This window comes from Mya arenaria, chromosome 17 (assembly GCF_026914265.1).
Source record: "Mya arenaria isolate MELC-2E11 chromosome 17, ASM2691426v1".
In the NCBI taxonomy this organism is placed as follows: domain Eukaryota; kingdom Metazoa; phylum Mollusca; class Bivalvia; order Myida; family Myidae; genus Mya; species Mya arenaria.
The window spans coordinates 13,005,103-13,030,502 of NC_069138.1; the positions used below are offsets into that span (position 1 = coordinate 13,005,103).

The following is a 25,400-nucleotide window of genomic DNA, read 5'->3' on the forward strand; positions in this document are numbered from 1 at the left end:
AAAGCACGCTAGTTATTGAAGAAATTGCTACATATACACGTACAAGTTGCGTTTAGCTTCTATTCTGTTTAACTCATTATCGGAAAGCACGCTAGTTATTGAACAAATTGCTACATATACACGTACAAGCTGCGTTTAGCTTCTATTCTGTTTAACTCATGTATCGGAAAGCACGCTAGTTATTGAACAAATTGCTACATATACACGTACAAGCTGCGTTTAGCTTCTATTCTGTTTAACTCATGTATCGGAAAGCACGCTAGTTATTGAACAAATTGCTACATATACACGTACAAGTTGCGTTTAGCTTCTATTCTGTTTAACTCATTATCGGAAAGAACGCTAGTTATTGAACAAATTGCTACACATACACGTACAAGTTGCGTTTAGCTTCTATTCTGTTTAACTCATGTATCGGAAAGCACGCTATTTATTGAACAAATTGCTACATATACACGTACAAGTTGCGTTTAGCTTCTATTCTGTTTAACTCATGTATCGGAAAGCACGCTAGTTATTGAACAAATTGCTACACATACACGTACAAGTTGCGTTTAGCTTCTATTCTGTTTAACTCCTGTATCGGAAAGCACGCTAGTTATTGAACAAACTGCTACACATACACGTACAAGTTGCGTTTAGCTTCTATTCTGTTTAACTCATGTATCGGAAAGCACGCTAGTTATTGAACAAATTGCTACACATACACGTACAAGTTGCGTTTAGCTTCTATTCTGTTTAACTCATGTATCGGAAAGCACGCTAGTTATTGAACAAATTGCTACACATACACGTACAAGTTGCGTTTAGCTTCTATTCTGTTTAACTCATGTATCGGAAAGCACGCTAGTTATTGAACAAATTGCTACACATACACGTACAAGTTGCGTTTAGCTTCTATTCTGTTTAACTCCTGTATCGGAAAGCACGTTAGTTATTGAACAAACTGCTACACATACACGTACAAGTTGCGTTTAGCTTCTATTCTGTTTAACTCCTGTATCGGAAAGCACGCTAGTTATTGAACAAATTGCTACACATACACGTACAAGTTGCGTTTAGCTTCTATTCTGTTTAACTCCTGTATCGGAAAGCACGCTAGTTATTGAACAAATTGCTACACATACACGTACAAGTTGTGTTTATCTTCTATTCTGTTTAACTCCTGTATCGGAAAGCACGATAGTTATTGAACAAATTGCTACACATACACGTACAAGTTGCGTTTATCTTCTATTCTGTTTAACTCCTGTATCGGAAAGCACGCTAGTTATTGAACAAATTGCTACACATACACGTACAAGTTGCGTTTAGCTTCTATTCTGTTTAACTCCTGTATCGGAAAGCACGCTAGTTATTGAACAAATTGCTACACATACACGTACAAGTTGCGTTTAGCTTCTATTCTGTTTAACTCATGTATCGGAAAGCACGCTAGTTATTGAACAAATTGCTACACATACACGTACAAGTTGCGTTTATCTTCTATTCTGTTTAACTCCTGTATCGGAAAGCACGCTAGTTATTGAACAAATTGCTACACATACACGTACAAGTTGCGTTTATCTTCTATTCTGTTTAACTCCTGTATCGGAAAGCACGCTAGTTATTGAACAAATTGCTACACATACACGTACAAGTTGCGTTTATCTTCTATTCTGTTTAACTCCTGTATCGGAAAGCACGCTAGTTATTGAACAAATTGCTACACATACACGTACAAGTTGCGTTTAGCTTCTATTCTGTTTAACTCCTGTATCGGAAAGCACGCTAGTTATTGAACAAATTGCTACACATACACGTGCAAGTTGCGTTTAGCTTCTATTCTGTTTAACTCCTGTATCGGAAAGCACGCTAGTTATTGAGCAAATTGCTACACATACACGTGCAAGTTGCGTTTAGCTTCTATTCTGTTTAACTCCTGTATCGGAAAGCACGCTAGTTACTGAGCAAATTGCTACACATACACGTACAAGTTGCGTTTAGCTTCTATTCTGTTTAACTCCTGTATCGGAAAGCACGCTAGTTACTGAACAAATTGCTACACATACACGTGCAAGTTGCGTTTAGCTTCTATTCTGTTTAACTCCTGTATCGGAAAGCACGCTAGTTATTGAACAAATTGCTACACATACACGTGCAAGTTGCGTTTAGCTTCTATTCTGTTTAACTCCTGTATCGGAAAGCACGCTAGTTATTGAACAAATTGCTACACATACACGTACAAGTTGCGTTTAGCTTCTATTCTGTTTAACTCCTGTATCGGAAAGCACGCTAGTTACTGAACAAATTGCTACACATACACGTACAAGTTGCGTTTAGCTTCTATTCTGTTTAACTCCTGTATCGGAAAGCACGCTAGTTATTGAACAAATTGCTACACATACACGTGCAAGTTGCGTTTAGCTTCTATTCTGTTTAACTCATGTATCGGAAAGCACGCTAGTTACTGAACAAATTGCTACACATACACGTACAAGTTGCGTTTAGCTTCTATTCTGTTTAACTCCTGTATCGGAAAGCACGCTAGTTACTGAACAAATTGCTACATATACACGTACAAGTTGCGTTTAGCTTCTATTCTGTTTAACTCCTGTATCGGAAAGCACGCTAGTTACTGAACAAATTGCTACACATACACGTGCAAGTTGCGTTTAGCTTCTATTCTGTTTAACTCCTGTATCGGAAAGCACGCTAGTTATTGAACAAATTGCTACATATACACGTACAAGTTGCGTTTAGCTTCTATTCTGTTTAACTCCTGTATCGGAAAGCACGCTAGTTATTGAACAAATTGCTACATATACACGTACAAGTTGCGTTTAGCTTCTATTCTGTTTAACTCCTGTATCGAAATGTACGCTAGTTATTGAATAGCTTCACATACAAGTACGACTTCGCGTTTAATCTGTGTTTAGCTGCTATTCTATTTAACTCCCATATTGGAACGCAATCTAGTTATTGAACGAATAGCTACACATTCACTCCCATATTGGAACGCAATCTAGTTATTGAACGAATAGCAACAACTTCACTCCCATATTGGAGTACACGCTAGTTATTGAACGAATAGCTACACATTCACTCCCGTATTGGAGTACACGCTAGTTGTTGAACGGATAGCTACACATTCACTCCCGTATTGGAGTACACGCTAGTTGTTGAACGAATAGCTACACATTCACTCCCGTATTGGAGTACACGCTAGCTGTTGAACGAATAGCTACACATTCACTCCCGTATTGGAGTACACGCTAGCTGTTGAACGAATAGCTACAAATTCACTCCAATATTGGAACACACCCTAGTTATTGAACGAATTGCAACAAATTTGCCTACGACTTCACGTACAAGTTGTGTAGCTACCATTCTATTTAACTTTCATATCGGAACGCACTATAGCTATTGAACGAATAACTCGGGATGTGGCATCGTTGGATACTACGCTATATTTCGTGAGGTAGCACCGGAAATAAAGAACCATAGTTGTCGACAATAGTTACGGCATCCACAACACCACATGTAATTTCAATCATGAGGGCTACTTGCAGCGAACCTGTTTTGTACCATGTTTTAAGGACATGGACATTCAAAGGACATTCAAAATAAAGTGTGCTTTAAAGCTGCACTCTCACAGATTTACCGTTTTTACAACTCTTGTATTTTTTGTCTTGGAAAGAGCAAATTTTTGCGTAAATATCTGCAAACCAATGATATAAGATTGCTGACAAAAGATCAGATCGCCGATTTTCATATTTCCGTTCGAAAATTAATGTTTAATGGTTTAAACCGTTACTAACGGTTTATGAAAAATGCATAAAAAAAAACAATTTTTGAACTTAAATATAAAAATCTGGGATTTATTTTTTGTCAGCAGTCTTATATAACTGTTTTCCATGGCTCGTTCCAAGGCAAAAAAATGTTGTGAAAACGTTCAATCTGTGAGAGTGCAGCTTTAAATGGAAATAATGCTGTAAAATATCCGCATGATAGTTATAGAACGGCTTCGACTTATTACTGAGTTAAATTGGCTATTTTTCATCTTTATAGGGTTTGAAGCTCAATGGTTGGTAATTTCAAAACAGGCCTATCAATCATTCGGAACTCCTCGGCCATTTTTATCGGAAACAACGACGGATGTATTTGGACGGTTTACATACTCAGAAATCGGAATGTTTAAGTCCGCTGCAAGTATATCGCGTAGTAATTTAATTTAGCAGTTAAACTGAATGACTTATCTCTTGGGAATCTTAATTATGTTTGCAATGTTATACTTCACTGGCAATCAATTTAAACTTAGATCAATAAATACAAGCTTAATCACTGCATTTAATTAATGATACAACTCAAAAATTTACGAACTACTTTTACAAGTGTACCAGCATACATCCGATGTTGTTTTCGATAAAGATGGCCGAGGAGCTCCGAATGTTAGGTGTTCATTTTACCGAAATCAATATGGTTATGTTAAACCAATTTATTTTTCCTTATAAAAACGTTACATGTTTCTAACGTTGTTTAGTGTTTAGTACGCAAGTGGAACTTTAAATTCTCCCCATATTTGGTGTTGGGGGTCGTAAAGCAGAACAGAACATAACAGAACATAATTTTATTTGACGTATACCTACAAGGTACATAGTCATAGAAAATGAATATATTAATATAACGTGAATTCAACATGTAACAAAATACAGATTCGATAAATGCAATGTATTGATTATGTAGATATGAATAAATATTCATATGTGAACCTTTTTTATATGCAAATTACAAAATATGAGGATGAGCTGATATAAACTAATCATCATATCTAATAGAAGTTGTATGTTAAAGAGCTTCTTTTATGTATTTGGATAAAGCACTGGAATCAATGTTATCTCACGTGCAAATTAGTGGTGTTTGACCTCTATCAACAAGCTTGCCGGAGTTGGCCAAGTTGTTACGATTTGGGTTTGACATGAAAAAGTGACAAAAACAACTCTATTTTACAAACAAATGAAAATTTTATGTAGAACACCCATTTTCATAAAGCATTTAACATATAGAGAATGAAGCTTTTAAAGTTTAACTTTAATAATTTATTATTATTATTATTGTAGTTTTGGCATTTGTTTTACAGGCAATGAAGTTATTAACTCACAAAAATTCAATATTAAACAAAAACAAAAAATGCCAAAAAATATGTATTCAAATGCCTTTAAAACGAAGCTGCTTTTTGTCAGTTTAAAATTATAACGACTTTATAATGTATAAAATGTGGCATTTTAGTTTAACGGTTTTACCACATTAATTTCAATATTGAACAAATCACAAATTCTATGAATACCATTTCGTTTGTTAATTTACTTACTGTATTTCGGGTGAGTTTTTGCTTTGGACATGGCTGTAATTTCTAAATTTCCATCCAATCTGAACCAATTCAAACCTTGGAGCCACCACTCAATAAACCGGTCGCGAAAATGGATGATTTTACAAAATATAGTAAGTAGTTTCAATGCTTTACAACATCAACGAACCCGAAACAGTTTGATTTGAACGGAAGTTTTTCAAATAATCGTTAAAAAATATAAATTGTATAAATTCCAATATTTATGAAGTAATGTTGTGCATCTAAAAGTGCAGACGATGTTTTCTTTTTGAATTATTTTAAGTCGTAAGATTGGCAAAACAGTCGGTCATATGACAGGTAATTGAAAAAAAAATGCGTGAAAAGTAACCGATTTTTTCATACATTTAAAAAAAATGCGTGAAAAGTAACCGATTTTTCGTACATTTCTTTTTATACTTATTTTACATAATGATGACTATGCCATCTAAAATCACGACGGCCAATCATAGGCACAACATTTTATTTTATTCGTTGAAAATGCTCTTCCGTTGTAGTGCAAGTGTATTGCACAAGCTTTGAAGGCTAGATTTTGTGAACGTTATGCAGTGGTGGGTCAGTCAATTGTTACCACGGTCCCCCAGGTCCGGGGGTATACCGGGGATAGCCGGGGAAATGGGCCGTGTATTTACTTTTCAGGTGACCCCGCAGTGCCGGGTGACTGCGGTGGTTTTGTTTTCACGCCAAATTTAGCGGAGAATGGGCCTTATCTAGAGTCCCTGGGGTGCAGGGGCATTAGGCGGGGATTTTACCATCAGCTTGTTCCCGCAGGGCGGAGATTTTACCCGGGCTTGGCTGGACCGAAAGTCAAAGTCCCCGGAATTTCCCGGATCTGCTGGGCGTGGTTACAATTAACTGGTGCACAAGGTGACAATAGATATGTTTTGGTGCCAATGAACAGTTGTGGTGCTCATGCATTTTGTATTAATTCAATGTGCATTACAATTTGCAAATACTCACAAGGATGAAATGTCATCTACGTGTAGTAATTGCACTCCACCGTCGTGTAAAAGTCATCATTGCTATCTACGACGTTCCCATGCAGATTGAGATAGAAATTATTGTATAAGAAAAATCTCAGACATACTGTGACTGTCTCTCTGTGAGAAATAAATGATCTTTTTTTTTTGCTCTTATTTTAATTGTAAGTGGATTTATCGCTTACATCTCTCTTGCATAGGAAACATATATATAATAAGGAACCAACATTGCATTGAATCAGATCGAAAGCATTTTAGCCTTATAATGCAGTATATCATTTTTTTTTTATCAAACTGTACATGTACTACCAATCAGTGTCATTGGTCCTGGGTACTCTTTATTTTTAAGGAGTTTTGCCCGATAGAATAATGCAACAGTATTTCCCCAGATGAGTATATTGTCTTTACATAATTATGTAAAAATAATCCACTTTTAAATGACCTAGTTTTTTTGTTAAAGTTCTCCGCCCTGGGAGTTTTCATCTTTCGAAAACTGAAAAATCCAAAATAAACACGCATATGTCATTATCTAACCAAGCTAATAAAATCTGCAAAACCCACCAGTTTTATTTCAGACATAAAAGAAGAAAAAATACTCAAATTTGAGGCGTAAACTTGAGAATGTTCATTGTTTAATACAACAGGAGGCTGTTTGCCGACAGAATGATTAACTTAACATATGTTTCTGATGCGAAATTATCTTAATGATGTATTTATGTTATTTACAGTATACTTTGGGTACTTGCAGACAGCCGCCTGTTGAATTTCTTTAACTTTGTTTTTATCAAATTTTAGCTGCTCGTGTGTGCTTCTTTGTCTTTGATATCAATTGTAGAAATCTTTTGATATCTACACAAGATTTGTCAGAATTCTGGATTGTGTTTAGACATCATTCAAACTGTTCTTAGAAATAAATCATTTCTTTAATTCAAAACGGAAGTTCTTAAATGTTTAACATTCCGATTGTATTCAGACAATTTAAATTCTAAACCAAAATTTGCGGATTTTTAAATTTTTTTATTTTATTTTCATTCTATGATGGTGATGAATTTTCACAACGCCGGGAAATCGGTAGATCAGTGGAATTAAATATTGAAGACCACAGTACAATGTACGAATTTTAATAAGCGTCTCTGTGATAATCAAACAGTGTGATTTAGAAGACTTTAAAAAATGGAGCCGCGGTCATCATGGGCGGCTGCCGTTTCCGTCCTGGCCATTGTCGCTACGGTTTCCATTTCAATACCTGAGGTGCTGGGACAGCCGCGTGGCCTGACAGGGACGGGCGCGACGGAAATACCGGAAGGGGCTGCCTCCCTGGCGTTCGTTTTTGACATAACGGGGTCTATGTACGATGATCTCGTGCAGGTGATAGAGGGGGCAGCTCGCATCCTGGCCACCACCCTTTCCCGGCGGGAGAAACCGTTGTATAACTACGTACTGGTTCCTTTCCACGACCCGGGTAAGTTTTTGTCTCGCACGCCTTGCTTGTGACCATTATCAATAAAGATATAAAGGGGCTGAACTCCGTATGATGAAATAGCGAAAAAAAAGGAGAAATTTGTCGAAAACTGACATAAACTTGCTATCGATGTGTACAATGCATCAAAACTTACTAACTGAAGTACCACATAGTTTACAATTAATTTATTATTAGCAGTTATTTCGTATTTTTCCATTAAAAATGGTTACTAGGTATGTATACCCTGTAGAATTCATTCTTATGCGTGACTGGCTAGTCGATGTTATCACGTGATGTAACCAAGTTAGGTATATAACTTAAATATTCTACTTGTTTAGGGTAAGCCAATTTTGGTATTTTTTTACAATTATGATATCAAAGATTAAAACATTTTATTAAATAATTGTCCTGAGATTCGTTACAGAAAAAACCCTTTTTTGGTGCCAATCTGGTGTACAGTCCCTTTAAGTCGCAAACTGAAATGGTCTTAGTGCCATATTTTAGTTACCGATATATTGCTAGTTCACGATCCTGGTAAGTTTTTGTATCGTACGAGGTTGCGTCTTTATCTGGGGCACATCTTTAATTAAAACAATCTTAGTCGTAAACTGAAATTATCTTAGTGTCATATTTTAGTTTTATTGGTAGATATATTTTGTGAATTGAACTTAAACCAGAAAAGTATGTAGCAACAGAACGAAACTATTCGACATTTAGGGATTTGACGTTTATATGATTTTATAAAATTACATATTTTGGTTTGCCGTACAGTCGAAACTCGCTAAGTCGAACTCTGATATCTCGATGTTCTGGTTATTTCGTTTTTTCTTTCGAATGTGTTGGGTTAAGTTTAACATTTTTTTTATTTCGGTTTTGTCGACATTTCGTTAACTCGAAGTATTCCCAACGACTTCGAGATAGCGAGTTTTGACTGTTTTTGTACTAAATCTACTTGTTGCGTACTATGTTCCTATAAATGAACCTTATATGATGTAATATACATAATTATGTGCCCATATGGACCATTGTTTCGCAAATATTGAAACCATGTTCGTATGCCCCCAAATAGAGATCAGATCGAGAATTTTAACGCGGAGGTGCACGGTGGTGACACAATGATATTGTTTAGATTATAGAAAGCAGTTCCGTATTTGCTTAAAAAACAATCAGACTTCTTTGTTTCATGTACCAATAAGCCTTTCTTGTAAACGTGGCTGAAAAAATCGGAACACCTCGGCTATTATCCATCGACAAGCTCGGATGTATTGGCGGTTAAGAATTTCAAAATTCTTTACATTTAACTACGCTGCAAGTAGATCGCGTAGTAATTTCATTTTAGTAGTTAAACCTTAGGACTTTATTCTGAGGAATTTTAATTATTTAAGCAAAAACATTTCATTGGGAATAAATTTGAACTTGGTAGTACAATTTACACGTTCAATCACTGCAATTAAATAATAATAAAAATATTATTATCAATTTTACGAACTACTTCTTATAATGCTCCGAGGTTGTTTTCGATGGAAAATAGCCAAGGTGCTCCGACTGTGGACGGAAGTTGTTCTTTGTGTATAGAAAGAAGTTCAATGACCGAGCGGTAAATGACAGAGTCATATAAGTTTGGAAATATGAACAAGCCTGTTATCTATTCATATGATGAAACGCACACCAGGATGATCCTTCAAAAAAGCTATACTTCATTGACATCCCAAATGGCGCGTTTGTTACTCTCAATCAAATTAATACAATCAGAGGCGCCGTGGTTGGGGCGACAGGGGCGGCAACGACGGCGAACGCCACCCCAATATTTCGGCTAATAAAACAAAACGGCGTGTTTCATTTTCATGACATTTCAATAAAGCACAGGGAAGTTGGTTAGATTCAAGAAAATTGTGTGTGTCTGAGTGCTAGCGCAATTGGTCCATGGTCTGTTCCGTTGCTTGCCTGGAATACTTTCTCTTGTTACTGGGTGAAATAAATCAGCTCGAAATTAGAGAAATCACATAGGTTATCAGGTATATTTATTAGTGCACCCTCTCCCAACTCTTTGATAAGGCGACGAGTACACTGCCTTGATATGGCAAATATTAGTTATGTGTGACCTTCTTTTTCTATTAAGTTGCCTCCCTTACAAACATGTAAAAAGGTGATCAATTGCCTCACTTTGTTTTAACTTTGCCACTTTTACTATCGATACGTATTTTATGGACGTTCTTTTTCCATTTCGCAGCACAGTGTTTTGAGGATAGGTGAGCGATAAAGGGCCTTAATGGTTCAATTAGGAAAAGTATAGAATTATAGTTTAAAGACACATAAATGGCAAACCAACTGACAAACTAGTCAACGTAAATGGACGCCAATATCGTCCTTTGTTTTGACGATTTTGTACTTGTTCCAGTCTCAGGGAGTATAACAAATGTCAAAATGATAAAAATGGATCCATGAACTCTTGTAATTGTTGCTAATAAACACATTGTATTTGTCAATTAATCCAAAAATTAAAGAGACCAATGTAATTTGTCAATTAAGCACACCATTAGGAGAAACTGTATTATATAGTTTGAAAAATGTATACTCAACTAAATATCTGTGTGTAACGTTATATGTATGCAGCAAAATATGATCAGAATATTCCAAGTACATGTAAGTCCAAGCTTCTTAAATCTTAGTCTTTTCTTCGCTCACAAGGCCGGTATACCCAATCAGCAAGCTGGCTACATCTGCTGTCTGCATCCAATGTCCAGAAACCATTTAAATACCTTTCGGTCTATTACATGTGTCCACTTGCTAGTCTGATCCGCATCCGATCTGGGTCTGCTATAAAATATATTTCGCAGTGAGTGATTTTAGTGGTTCCAAGCAAACACTTTAGCAGACTGTCTTTGGCTTTAAAAAAAAAAGAAGAGATAGTGGCAAAAACTCTATTTGATCAACAATAAATGAACCAGAATGCATAAAAAAATGTTGGGATAGTGAAATGTTTTTGTCAATTTGATTTTATTTTCATGGAAATGCAACATTTTAATAAAATCTTTATAACATTGAGTATGAAACATTTTTATCTGGGAATTTGAAATACTATTGCAAAGATTGAAGTAACTCTTATAATTATACATATTATCACAGACCTACATGCATAAACCTAGAAATGGTTTATTGGTCCATGATATTACCAAACATTTATCATACATGTGATAATTTCTTGGGTCGATTCTGGGACACTCGTCGTAATGTCAACACACACTAGAGGGGTCCGGGATTTTTTTTAAATGGGGAACGTCTGTGGTGCATTCTAGAGCATATCTGGGGCTATTTTAGTTGTTTTTAACGTCGGGAAAATGTACTTATTTTGACTGCTAAGACGTATTTTTTACTTGACATGGTTTGTTTTTTTCTGCATTTTCTTGAAAAATTAAAACCACCAGATATTTTCCCAGGCTTTAAATGAAGTGCTAACCAGGAGGATATGCGGTCTACTTTCGGTTTCATCAAAACAGGAAATAAACAGCTATACGGGCACCTGTTTTCCTGCGCTTTTGAGAACAGGCGTAATAAAATATTTATTTTTTCATTGCATTTAAAACGTTTGCAATTTATGACACACAATATTTTCCAGATGATCAAGATTTTCCAGTCGATGAGCTTTTTTCCGTTTGGAGATGCATATAATTTTGATAGAGACGTGTCAACAATCGGCTATATAATGCGATCACGTGACTTACCATGGTCACATGATTAAAACACTCTATATAATCACCTGTAAACTCCATATCGTCAGTTTTATTTCGGCGTAAAAATACACAACGATAGTTCGCAAAAAATTCAAAACACTAAAATTCCTGATGGACGCGTAAGTTGTTTAAAGTTGTTTAAAGTATAATGACGTATCAACTTTGAAATTTGAATGGAATATGGGATGTTTTCCATGTTTTAATTTTGTTTTTTTACTCATTTTGTCTCTTTCTTTGAACTTACCTTCATGCTCGTTTTTCAGTAAAATATCAATTCATCAATTAAAAGCTATCATTCATAAAACCATACAAATCCATATGAAAACAATGAATTTGTATACAAGAACCCTCCCCGACTCGTTAAGCACAACAATAGGCCAATAGATCCATTATCGGGTGATTGACGATGACCTCGACGACACACGTACCGATTAACGGATTAGTGTCAACATGTCCTGTGTTTTACGACCAGTGTCCCGGACAGGCCAAATAGCTGTCTTACAATAGTAAAATTAAGATAACCGATTCCGAGATTTTTTTTTCGTTTTTTTTTATGACTTTCCGGGACAAACATGCACCCTCCGTGACTCCATGACAGAGATACGATTTCCGGGACAATCCCGGACGTTCGGGACGTTATCACATGTATGCATTTATGTTACTTCTACTTAAAATATATATTTTTGGTATTCTTTCTTTGAACCCATGGAATGTGGCTTCCATTTGAAAATGTGGATGAGGACTACTGATGTGGACAGCAGACAGCGTGCTCATATAATACCTGCATAAGGCTCCTGTTGAGTCTAAGACGGATACTCTTTGTACAATTTATTTTTAATAAGATATGACATACTGACCCAATTATTTTTTTCAGCGTGTAACAGGAAACAAAGGTATATTTATTTTGGCCTAAGAGATAACGTTATGAAGTACGGTAAAATTTTAAGACGACCAGTCAGCATATTTATAATATAAAAGCTGGTAAAGTCATGATAATCATGACTACTCGCACATAAAAGGTGTGATTTTTTTCCATTACATGTGCCTAACTTTAAATTTCATTTCATCTTCAACATCTGTTTGCTGTTTAAAACAGTAATTTATCATAATAAACTTAAAATCCATTGAGTGTAAACAGTAGGTACTCAGCTTTTAATGGCCCTAAGACATTAATGCTTTTCAAAAATCTGAAACTTTTCCGGACTCCCACGCTATGATAGTACTTTATTAAACAATTATGTACAAGTGTAGGCACACAATCATGTGTTTGAGGATATTTTATAAGCAAGTAAAAAAAAAATTGTCTCTATTTTTTAAACAATTTAAAAGAAATTTTGCTATTGCCACAAGTCTTTTTATAAACAATTTAACCGTGGTGTCTCGTACTTACTTGGCTGGATTTCCTCTTTGGCTCGAGCTGGAAGTAAAGGACTGATTTCTTTCAACTGAAGACCAGCACATAATTTCCTGCTTGGCTAAAATTTCCCATTAGGCTCGAGGTTTTTTCGCCGATCCTTTGGAGCTCGAGTCAACTCAAACACTTTGAACAACTAAACAAATGTTTTATTTTAACCAAAGTAAGTTGGGTGTTTATTTTAACTATGTGCCGGGTGTATGGCTAATATAACTAAGTGTGTGTAATGTGCATATAAAAATCCCCAAACTCACATAGAATCGTCAGGCCTACAAGTTTCTTAGGCCTTAGCTACACCCCTGATCAATATATTTGTTCAACAACAAGTTATGAATCATAGTAAGTATGTTTCCCCTTTTTGCTTAAGCGACACTATTTTTCCCCTATCAAAGGGCCCTACCACCATTCCTTTGAGGTGGAAAAAAACACTGGTAATGATCAAATATAATTTTCTGTTACTTACATTTTCATTTTTTTTCACAGATTACGGCCCAGTTGTGGTCACAACTGACCCGGATGATTTCCAGTATGAGTTACGGAACCTGTATGTGCAGGGAGGCACGGACTGCCCAGAAATGTCCATCACTGCTATTAGGGAGGCCCTGGCAGTGTCACTCCCAAACTCGTTCATTTATGTGTTTACGGATGCACGCTCGAAGGATTACCACCTCGTAGAAGAGGTGCTGGCTATGGTTCAACAAAAACAGAGCCAGGTAAGAGCCCAAGCCTTTTTAAGCCCATCTCACGGGTCAGAGTATCTTACCCTTTCCCAATGCCAAATATGTATTTTTTTTCCCAATTTCAAGAAAAAATCCTGAACGAGATGAAATCGCTGTCACAAAAGTTCTCGATTTGCACCTTAACCAGGGTTTTAGCGCTGGAACAATTCATTAAAAATAATTGTTCATTTTCAATTGTAAATATTTCTATCAGCTTTTACTTTTGGGTGACATTCAAATACTTTGTCCCAAATTAACAAAAATGGCCTGACATTTCTTCTCAAGTCTGTAAATTTTACATTGCAAAATGGTCTTTTTCCTAAAATTGACAGTAAAAGCCCTGGTGCCTTGTTTGATAATCAATGTTGCGAAGAAAAAAGGAAAATATTTTGTCATAGCTCTAATATCATTGTCGGCAGTATCGGCATTATTGTGTGAAATATATCTTTAATCACGGCCATTACTCAAAAACCATTAAAGATATTAAGATGGTACACAATCATGTTGCCAGTGACAATATCCTCATTATTTTAGCAGGGTATGTAGGGTTTTAGCTGAAAGGTTATGGAAGGGTGCTGCACCCTGTCCTTTTTCCTAAACACCCTAATCTGCCCTAATGGAGACCACAGCATCAGCACCCAGGCAAGGAGTTCTGCCTTCATAGAATTAATTGCTCCAGACTGTCAATATTTTTTTTGCTTTGTTTAAATCTTATCTATGATTATAAATACATACACTCTAAATTAAATTACATTCAACTGTATCTGAAAGTTGAAACCTAATATTAAAGGGACTGTACACCAGATTGGCACCAAAAAAGTTTTTTTCTGTAACGAATCTCAGGACAATTATCTAATAGAATGTGTTACGCTTTGATATCATAATTGTAAAAAAAAGTACCAAAATGTAAAAAAAAATTGTGTCGGAGACTGGGTTCGAACCTGTGTCGCCAAAATTGCAGTCCAGCTTCATATCCACTGAGCTACGATGGCTTACTCTAACTGGGTGACATAATTAAGCTATACACATACCTCGGTAATATCACAGGATAACACTGACTAGCCAATCACACATAAGGAATGAATTCTACCTGGTACACATACCCAGTAATCTGTTTACTGGAAAAATACGAAATAACTGCTAAACTTAAATAAATTGATAACTATGTGGTACTTCAATTAGTAAGTTTCAATGCATTGTACACATCGATGCCAAGTTTATGTCAGTTTTTGACAATTTTCTTTTTTTTTTGCTATTTTATCATACAGAGTACAGCCCCTTTAATTCAGTTAAATACATTTTCTAACAATTTCTGCCAAATTCATAATGTTCAAGTTCTTCACAGCCCAATTCATGTGCACTCTTTAACTTAAGTAACCTGTCCCTTTTCTGCAGCACCCTTGCTTTTTTAAATCCTGGATTAAACCCTAGGCATATAACTCTTGGTTTAATAATTCTTGAGTTATGCCCCTTTTTTACTGAAGAACAAAACACAACCAGGCGAACATTGGCATTTTAAAAATTTCAAACCCAAATGTTCTGAATATTTTTCTCTATAAATACTAAATTAAATTCATGCTTTTTTGTCGTGTGCAGTTTCACATAAAATGTATTAATGAAAATTTTTGGTCAAGATTCAAAATAAAAATCTACAGCATTGTTATTTAGACATTTATTTTTGTAGAAGTTTTCTTTTAAATGTTTGACATTTATTTTCACCAACACATTCTATGATAAAATATCTTTTTATGTTTCTATAAGGGTGAAAACATAAAAGATTTTGAATCATTCTATGGTTTTATATGGTAAAATGAGTTGAGATTAAGAGTTGACTTTAGCATTTATGTTATAATAGGGGCCAGCCCTTGAATCAGAAACAGTGTGAAACCTTTAAAATACAACCTGGCTATGCCCTTATTATATTACACCAAATATTAAAACAAGTGCTCTACTAACCTGCAGGTTGTGTTTGTGTTGACGGGCGATTGTGGCGATCCTACCCATGCCGGATATCTGGCTTACGAACAAATTGCCTCCACATCTTCTGGACAAGTCTTCCTGCTTAGAAAATCACAAGTGAATGAAGTGAGTAGTCTTCCTGCTTAGAAAGTCACAAGTTAAGGAGGTGAGTAGTCTTCCTGCTTAGAAAGTCACAAGTTAAGAAAGTGAATAGTCTCCCTGCTTAGAAAGTCACACTTTAAGAAAGTGAATAGTCTCCCTGCTTAGAAAGTCACACGTAAAGAAAGTGGCTAGTCTTCCTGCCTAGAAAGTCACAAGTTAAGGAGGTGAATAGTCTTTCCGCTTAGAAAGTCACAAGTTAAGGAGGAGAGTAGTCTTCCTGCCTAAAAGGTCACAAGTTAAGGAGGTGTGTAGTCTTCCAGCTTAGAAAGTCACAAGTTAAGGATGTGAGTAGTCTTCCTGCCTGGAAAGTCACAAGTTAAGGAGGTGACTAGTCTTCCTGCCTTGAAAGTCACAAGTTAAGGAGGTGTGTAGACTTCCTGCTTAGAAAGTCACAAGTTAAGGATGTGGGTAGTCTTCCTGCCTAGAAAGTCACAAGTTAAGGAGGTGACTAGTCTTCCTGCCTTGAAAGTCACAAGTTAAGGAGGTGTGTAGACTTCCTGCTTAGAAAGTCACAAGTTATGGAGGTGAGTAGTCTTCCTGCCTAGAAAGTCAAAAGTTAAGGAGGTGAGTAGTCTTCCTGCCTGGAAAGTCACAAGTTCAGGAGGTGTGTAGTCTTCATGCTTAGAAAGTCAGTTAAGGAGGTGTGTATTTTTCCTGCTTAGAAAGTCACAAGTTAAGGAGGTGTGTAGTCTTCCCGCTTAGAAAGTCGCAAGTTAAGGAGGAGAGTAGTAGTTCCTGCTTAAAAAGTAACAAGTTAAGGAGGTGAGTAGTCTTCTTGCTTAGAAAGTCACAAGTAAATGAAGTAAGAAGTCTTCCTGCATAGAAAGTCACAAGTAAAGGAGGTGAGAAGTCTTCCTGCTTATAAAGTAACATGTTAAGGAGGAGAGTAGTCTTCTTGCTTAGAAAGTCACAAGAAATAAAGTAAGAAGTCTTCCTGCATAGAAAGTCACAAGTTAAGGAGGAGAGTAGTCTTCCTGCATAGAAAGTCACAAGTTAAGAAAGTGAGTAGTCTTCCTGCTTAGAAAGTCACAAGTTAAGGAGGTGAGTAGTCTTCCAGCTTAGAAAGTAACAAGTTAAAGAGGTGGGTAGTCTTCCTGCTTAGAAAGTCACAAGATAATAGGGTGAGTAGTCTTCCTGCTTAGAAAGTCACAAGTTAATGAAGTGAGTACTCTTCTTGCTTAGAAAGTCATAACTTAATGAAGTGAGTAGTCTTCCTGCTTAGAAAGTCACAAGTTAATACAGTTAGTAGTCTTCCAGCTTAGAAAGTTGCAAGTTAATGAAGTGAGTAGTCTTCCTGCTTAGAAAGTCACAAGTTAATACAGTCAATAGTCTTCCAGCTTAGAAAGTTGCAAGTTAATGAAGTGAGTAGTCTTCCTGCTTAGAAAGTCACAAGTTAATACAGTTAGTAGTCTTCCTGCTTAGAAAGTCACAAGTTAATACAGTTAGTAGGCTTCCTGCTTAGAAAGTCACAAGTTAATACAGTTAGTATTCTTTCTGCTTAGAAAGTCACAAGTTAAGGACATGTGTAGACTTCCTGCTTAGAAAGTCACAAGTTATGGAGGTGAGTAGTCTTCCTGCCTAGAAAGTCACAAGTTAATGAAGAAAGAAGTCTTCCTGCTTAGAAAGTCGCAAGTAAATGATGTAAGAAGTCTTCCTGCTTAGAAAGTTAAGGAGGTGAGTAGTCTCCCTACTTAAAAGTCACAAGTAAATGCAAAGAGTATATTTTCTGCTTAGAAAGTCACAAGATAATAGGGTGAGTAGTCTTCCTGCTTAGAAAGTCGCAAGTTGATGAAGTGAGTAAGGTTCCTGCTTAGAAAATCACACGTTAATGAAGTGAGTAGTCTTCCTGCTTAGAAAGTTACAAGTTAATGAAGTAATTAGTTTTACTGTTTAAAAAGCCACAGCTTGATTTGGTAAGTAGTCTTCTTGCTTAGAAAGTCTCATATCATTGAAGTAAAGCATGTATTAAACCATTATAATTACCATGGTAATTTTTAAGGTAATTAGAATTTTCTGTGAATGAGCCTATTATCTGTCATATAATTTTACCAAAAATTATGCTGTAGGTGTTGAACTTTGTACGAGTGGCTGTACAGACGCGGAAGGTGAACCTCATGTCAGTAGATGTTGTGGACTCCACTGAAAATGAGTTTGAAATTCCAGTCGACTCCACCCTACAAGAAATCACAATATCTGTCAGTGGATCTAAACCCCAGATATCATTGATTGATCCTGCAGGTAATGTTGCAAAACTTTTAGAGGTATTAACTAGCAGCTTTAGAGGGGGTGAACTTGGTAGCTGCCCCTCCCCCCCCTTAAATTGTCTTTGTATGTCAATATAAAAGAAGAAAAAAAAATAACTATGCTCTGACTGCACCAATTTGGACTAGAAATTGTTAATTTTCTCTTGCTTGAGTACACCCCATCCCCCGCCAACACTTTAAACCATTTAAATTTCATGTCTGAGGGAGGTGGGAATGTCAAACTGTTGTTCCCCTTAGTTATGCTCCTCCTTATTAACAAGATGGAACCCTAACCACACGATTATTTTTTGTCTTAATTGGCCTCATTATAATATTCCAGGAAACGTATTCAACCAGCGACGTGGACTTAACAAACTGTTGGACATTCGGAATGCTCTTGTGGTTAACGTCAAAGAACCTCAGGCTGGGGTATGGCGTATGAAGGTCGAGAGTGACGGGCGTCACACCATTCGTGTCACCGGCCTTTCTAGTACAGACTTTGTGGCACGATTTTCCCGAAAACCAGGGACAGATTTAGTAGATGGGGATCGTAGACCTATCGGAGGTAAGAGCATAATTTTCTAGTCAGACGTTGTACAGACTTTGTAGCGCATTCATCCCAAAACCAAGGACAGATTTGGTAGATTGGGATCGTAGACCTATTGGTGGTTAATGTATGAGGTAAATTTCATCAGGCAGTGGGACAATTATTTAGAACTTTGTTAAAGTTAACAACGTGATGTGAATGTTGTTAACTTTCAATAGTGAACTTATTAATGATGTGTTCATATATTTAAATGAAACAAGAACAGCTGAAACATTGCTTCAAATCTTGCTACTGCAGATCATAAGTGTATCCATAAAACTTCCAGAGCAGTAAAGATTTGAAAGTTAACAAAAATTTATGTGAACAATGTCAATAACTTTACGAAATCTCTTTCACTTTCACTTTCACAGACACTTCACTAGAAGTTAAAAAATCTTTTAAATATATATAATCAGCTGATATATTACAAAAAGCCTTCTATACAGCTAATATTTCATGATTGTGGGCATTGTTTTTCTCCATTTGTTCCTAGAAATTCCTACGTACATGACAGTCAAGCCATTAATCATGGTCCAAAATTGAACTGAAAATCTTATATCAATAGTGTTCAAAACATAAAAACTAAACGATGCTTTGATGCTTTTGTTTGCAGGCATTCCAACGTACATGACCATTAACGCGACTGATCTCGGTCCCCCAGGAGCTCTCTCCCAGGTTTCCCTCGTTGATCTCCATGGTAACATTCTCGATCAATATCCACTCACACGTGACCAAAATGTTGGGAGCATCTACACTTCCCCTTCTTTTATACCACCGGAAGAGTTCTTTTATGTTCAGGTACTCTAAAATCTTTAACCTTAGGTTAGCACAGTCAGGTTAATACACTCCCTTCTCATCTAGGCGAACCAGGATCGATTCCTGACCTTGGCGCATATGAGTTTGGTTTGTGGTCACCAAGTCGGACAAGTTGGTTTTCTGCGGGTACTCCAGTTTCCGCCACAACACAAGACCACTCTCTCGCATAACATCGTGCCAACAAGAGTGATTAATATAATTTTGCAATAACTTGTTTCACAATCCTTGTAAAATTATTAAGTTTAAATTTAACCTTTGGTTTGATCAAAGCTTTTCAAAATGTTTATTGATTGGTCAATATTTATCAAATAATTACTTGAAAAGGCTTAGTGCTTAAAAAGCACAGTATGGGTTGTTGCAATTTTTTTTTTTTTAAATGTAATTCATTATCATGTATAACCTTCATTGAATAAGTTAACCTAAATATTTCTTATCATATTTGATAACCTAATTATATCATTACACTGTTACCTGCCCCTTAAATCATTTAAAAATTATGAAAATCAAACTAAACATAATTTTTTTTTTTAAGGTGAATGGTGTCGACCATGGAGGCTACAACTTGCGTCGTCAGACACCAACAGCGATTACCCGAGTGGTTCCTGTTGCCCCAAACGTTTGGATGCCCGAGGTGACGCAGGGGTATTTTGGGCTGACTGCGGTGATCGTGTGTAATGTGGACAGCCACGTGCCCTACACTGTACGCTGGTATAAGGAAGACCAACAACAAGGGCCAGAACTCTACTTCACGTAAGTTATTCATTTGAAACGAAATTAGTCCCTAAGCATGCCCAAGTCAATAACTGAACAGCAAGCTTATTATGAAAAACAAATGCAATATTTTTTTGCAAAGGGTCATATTATATTTTGACAACAAATATATTGCAGAAATGTTATGTTTTGAATTTGTTCAGGAGTTCCATAGCGGGCATCAGAAAATTGATGAAAATATCAGTTATTGTAGCTGGAACGCAAAAAAAACGACAGTCGTCACAATATTGATGTCAGTGGTATATTTAATAGTGGTCTGTTAACTCTTTCGAATATTGAACCTTGTTGGGTGTATACTGTTTTAGTTGTGTACTAATTTTTAGACATAACTTTGAAAATTCCCTCAGGGTCGCGTTCCACCTGAATAGCAATGTGGACACAGATTCCCCTGTTAAAAAAATGCAAAAATATCGCTTTTATTCTTTTTATCTGTAAACAATTCATGTGCTTTTTTTTGTTTTGATCGTTAAAGCCAACTGAGTTAAACATAATAATGCACTAAAATCATTTTTTTTCAAATAAATTACATCCATCAAGGCTAACCTAATATAAACAGTATCCAGGTTTTAATTTTATACTTTATACATTGTATTCCAAAATTCTTGAGTGGACGCACTTGTATTTTTGGCTGTACAATCCCTTTGTATTGAACACTGGAATAAAATAAATCACCTAAATGGTCTTGGCCGGAATTGAGGAAACATCTCAAGTATATTTCTAACTTATTAAATAAGTCAACTTCCTAAAATTTTCATAGCTAAATAACAAGATATATTATTAAGTCATTATGTCTCCCCCTCTCTGGGGGAGACATATTGTTTTTGCCCTGTCCGTCAGTCCGGTAGTCCGTCAGTCCGGTAGTCCGTCAGTCCGTCAGTCCGTACGTCACACTTCGTTTCCGATCGATAACTGGAAAACCGCATGACCTAGGATCACCAAACTTGGTAGGGAGGTTGGTCGTGAGGTGTAGAGGATCCCTATTGTTTTTGGGGTCACTAGGTCAAAGGTCAAGGTCGCGGCGACCCCCAATATAAAAAACATTTCTGCTCAAAATCTTGAGAACGGTTTGACCTAGGTTCACCAAACTTGGTAGGGAGGTTGGTCATGAGGTGTAGAAGATCCCTATTGTTTTTGGGGTCACTAGGTCAAAGGTCAAGGTCGCGGCGACCCCCAATATAAAAAAACATTTCTGCTCAAAATCTTGAGAACGGTTTGACCTAGGTTCACCAAACTTGGTAGGGAGGTTGGTCATGAGGTGTAGAAGATCCCTATTGTTTTTGGGGTCACTAGGTCAAAGGTCAAGGTCGCGGCGACCCCCAATGTAAAAAACATTTCCGCTCAATATCTTGAGAATGGTTTGACCTAGGTTCACCAAACTTGGTAGGGAGGTTGATCATGAGGTTTAGAAAACTCCGATATTTTGGGGGGTCACAAGGTCAAAGGTCAACGTCGCTGTGACCTCTAATGTAAAAAAATATTTCCGTGCAATATCAGGAGAATGCTTTGTTCGTTTCCGATCGATAACTTGAAAACCGCACGACCTAGGATCACCAAACTTGGTAGGGAGGTTGGTCGTGAGGTGTAGAGGATCCCTATAGTTTTTGGGGTCACTAGGTCAAAGGTCAAGGTCGCGGCGACCCCCAATATAAAAAACATTTCTGCTCAAAATCTTGAGAACGGTTTGACCTAGGTTCACCAAACTTGGTAGGGAGGTTGGTCGTGAGGTGTAGAGGATCCCTATTGTTTTTGGGGTCACTAGGTCAAAGGTCAAGGTCGCGGCGACCCCCAATATAAAAAACATTTCTGCTCAAAATCTTGAGAACGGTTTGACCTAGGTTCACCAAACTTGGTAGGGAGGTTGGTCATGAGGTGTAGAAGATCCCTATTGTTTTAGTGGTCACTAGGTCAAAGGTCAAGGTCGCGGCGACCCCCAATGTAAAAAACATTTCCGCTCAATATCTTGAGAATGGTTTGACCTAGGTTCACCAAACTTGGTAGGGAGGAAGTACAAATTTCATGTCCATCATTGATTATTTCTCACCTACGACCACACAATGGGGGAGACATGCGCTTTTTCAAAAAAGCAATCTCTAGTTGAAAATGAAGTATTTCTCATGTCAACAAGAAATTAAAATCATATGACCACTAATATATTAGGAAAGAGAGTTAACTTAAGAAATTAGTGAACTACATTTAATGTAAGACTCATTCATTTTCAGTTGACAAGAGTATCTAAAAAAATAGTGTACATTATTTTTGACAGGGATTCTGCCAACGTCACACTTGAACTGGAGGTGGCCAATCAATTTGCAGAGGGCATATATTTCTGTAACGCGACAAATGTTGCTGGGTCCAGAAGAGTGCCAACGTTCCTAGATGTCAGTGGTGGGTGACATTTATTTCAGCTCATTTGTTTTTTACCTGGACGTAAGAAAGTATTTTCTAAGGGAGACAACTGTGAAGCATATAGTTCACTGATTGCTTCCCTTTGAATGTTAGTTTAGAATAATCAATATAACCGAAAAATGTGCAAATAGTATTTTCTAAGGGAGACAACATTGCCCTTTGTGAAACACATGGTTCACTGATTGTTTCCCTTTGAATGTGAGTAAAAACAGAAATGCAGAAGTATTTTCTAAGGGAGACAACTTTGCCATTTGTGAAACATGGTTCACTATTTGCCATGCCAGGAGAGCATAGGCCTTTCGTGAGCCTCATGTTGAAGAGACATTGTGATAGCTGTGTGAGGTAATGGCCAAACAAATTAGTTTAAGCCCCAAGTCAACCTGTTCTTCAGGGAATTTGTGTTTCATTTCATTTAACGGTAAAGTTATTTTGATTCATTAGTGGTCTCTTTGTGCTGTTTATATTTGTATATGACTTGTGGTGTTTATAAGTTCTCTTAGGTTCACTATTGTTTGGCCCTTAATTTTTGACTACTGGAGTCTTGTCCCTGTAGTTTTCATTGTATTATTGGCATGTTGCTGTCTTTCGCGTTCAAAACTTTAACATTTGCCACCTTACACATTTTCAAAATAAGTCATTGAAATGCTGTACACATATTGTTTCCATTGCCGATAACCCACTTGTGTGTTAAGGCCCATAACTCTAGTTATAATAATTGTCAATTATTTAGGAATAAAATAGTTTCAACAAGATGATTTGTTTCACAAACATGAAGACTGTATAAATATTGCCCCCATTTAGGGTAACAGTGCATCTTTTCAACCTGATGCAACACTGTTGTCCAAAAACTTCCTTTATTTCATATTTTGATTCTTTCTTTCTTTTACTTTTTATAACCTTGCCACTGTCGTCTGATACCAAAATATAAACAAAGGGCGTCTTTGGGCGCTTCGTTCTTCTTGTTCTTCTGTGTCCGATCCTAGATACATTCGCCCTAACGACACAAACAAGGCCCAAGAACATTGTTCTCGGGTCAAAATTCCACACTACCTACAAACCAGGAGGACCGAGAACTACACGAGAACAAAATGGCGGAAAGTAAAGTTAAAAACGATGCATGCATGATTTACAGCGAACATCTCTACTACCGGTTGCCGGTGTTAGGGCGTTTTGCGTGAGTTACACGTTCCGAATCGACTCGATTCTATCCTGGAAACAAGCGCCCAAAGACGCGCAAAGTGTCTGAACGGCTCAGATAAAATCATAAAAGACCCCATATTGGATCATGCTATGTCGTACGTCAGTGGGTAAAAGTGTGCTAGTGGGTAAAAGTGTGCTAGTGGGTAAAAGTGTGCTAGTGGGTAAAAGTGTGCTAGTGGGTAAAAGTGTGCTAGTGGGTAAAAGTGCAGGGTCAAACAGTGAAAATTGTTGCCAGCCAATGTTTACAATTATGACTAGCTCGCATTGACAATTCTAGGCTTGTTTTGAGGAAAATATGTATTTTCCAATTTTTAAACCATCTGGTGTCTAGTCCCTTTGAATTATGAAATTATGAAAACAAATTAGTCATCTTTTTATCTTCTTTTTTCAGAGCCCCCACCATCTATCACGGTACCACAAAACGTGTCTGTCCTACCTGGAGAAAACGCCTTGCTCACATGTTATGTATTCAGCACAGTCGATCACAACGTCACATGGCATCGGGATGGATATCGAGACCATCTAAGATCGAGTCAGAAATTTGTCGATTACAACAACGGTTCACTACTTGTCAGGTGACGTTTTACCAGCTTTTGAAAAAAATCTTCATGAAATTTACTAAATATGACCTTGTCATTAGGCTGATTCTTCAGGACTTTGTTAACTTTCAAATCTTTATTGCTCTGAAAAAATCATTGACACTTTTGTGATCTGCATTTCTTTTTACACACATATAGACAACTATTTCAGATTTGCCTGGTCTCTTAAAATATATAAGCACAACATAACATATTTGACCTTTAAATGATCCTATTGCGACATTGTTAACTTAAACAAAATTCTGAACAATTGGCCCATAAAAGTAACACAACTTTGCACTCAACTAAAAATGCCATCTTATTACTCCACATGATTTATTTTTATATAAGAGATCACAATGTATGAAAAACACAGTCTTAGAATGACAGACCTACTACAATGGGTCGATTGTTCAGACCTTTGTTAAAGTTAACAACATTGTTAACGACATCGTTGTTAACCTTTAAATGTGAACTATTTTATGATGTGCCGATATATTTAAGTTAAACAAGCATAGCTGATCCAGCTGTATCAATATTCATGTAAAGTACTCTCCTCGAGGAACTTTCATTGGTTACCCCGAGAGTTTTACAAGTAAATCATGAACTTGCAGTGAGTAAGTAATCCTCACTTAATTTGGAAGACTTTCACCGAGTTGCTTGTTTTCCACGGAAGGGTTTTATTGTCGGTAGTGCCAGTGATTGTGGGATCATGTTGATTTAATGACCTCAAAGTGTAACTCCGTGTTGAATGTATTACTACATGTTACGCAGATCACATGTGTGTCCATGAAACTTTTAGATTATTAAAAATATGAAAGTTAAAAACGACTAAGTTAACTTTAACAATGTTCTGAACAGTTGGCCAATCGTCTGCATTCATTTTAAGATAGGATTAATCCTGAAATCAGGATGGAGAGCTTTTAACTTCAGGCCCCAATTTCGTGAAACTTCTTAAGCTTGAAGCTGCACTCTCACAGATTGAAT

At 36.7% G+C, this 25,400-nt stretch overlaps 1 protein-coding gene across 1 annotated transcript in view; it reads left to right on the forward strand.

The window, feature by feature from the left end:
• The first annotated feature begins 7,100 nt into the window (after positions 1 to 7,100).
• The window catches only part of LOC128222941 (hemicentin-1-like), a 110,343-nt gene continuing 92,043 nt past the window's right edge, over positions 7,101 to 25,400 (forward strand). Inside the window, exons 1-9 of the mRNA XM_052932131.1 lie at positions 7,101 to 7,828; positions 13,457 to 13,686; positions 15,655 to 15,777; positions 17,880 to 18,051; positions 18,397 to 18,621; positions 19,256 to 19,440; positions 19,991 to 20,208; positions 22,493 to 22,614; positions 24,227 to 24,410. Of these exons, the coding sequence (XP_052788091.1) occupies positions 7,540 to 7,828; positions 13,457 to 13,686; positions 15,655 to 15,777; positions 17,880 to 18,051; positions 18,397 to 18,621; positions 19,256 to 19,440; positions 19,991 to 20,208; positions 22,493 to 22,614; positions 24,227 to 24,410 (1,748 nt within the window). The 5' untranslated portion in view covers positions 7,101 to 7,539. The remainder of the gene's footprint in view (positions 7,829 to 13,456; positions 13,687 to 15,654; positions 15,778 to 17,879; positions 18,052 to 18,396; positions 18,622 to 19,255; positions 19,441 to 19,990; positions 20,209 to 22,492; positions 22,615 to 24,226; positions 24,411 to 25,400) is intronic.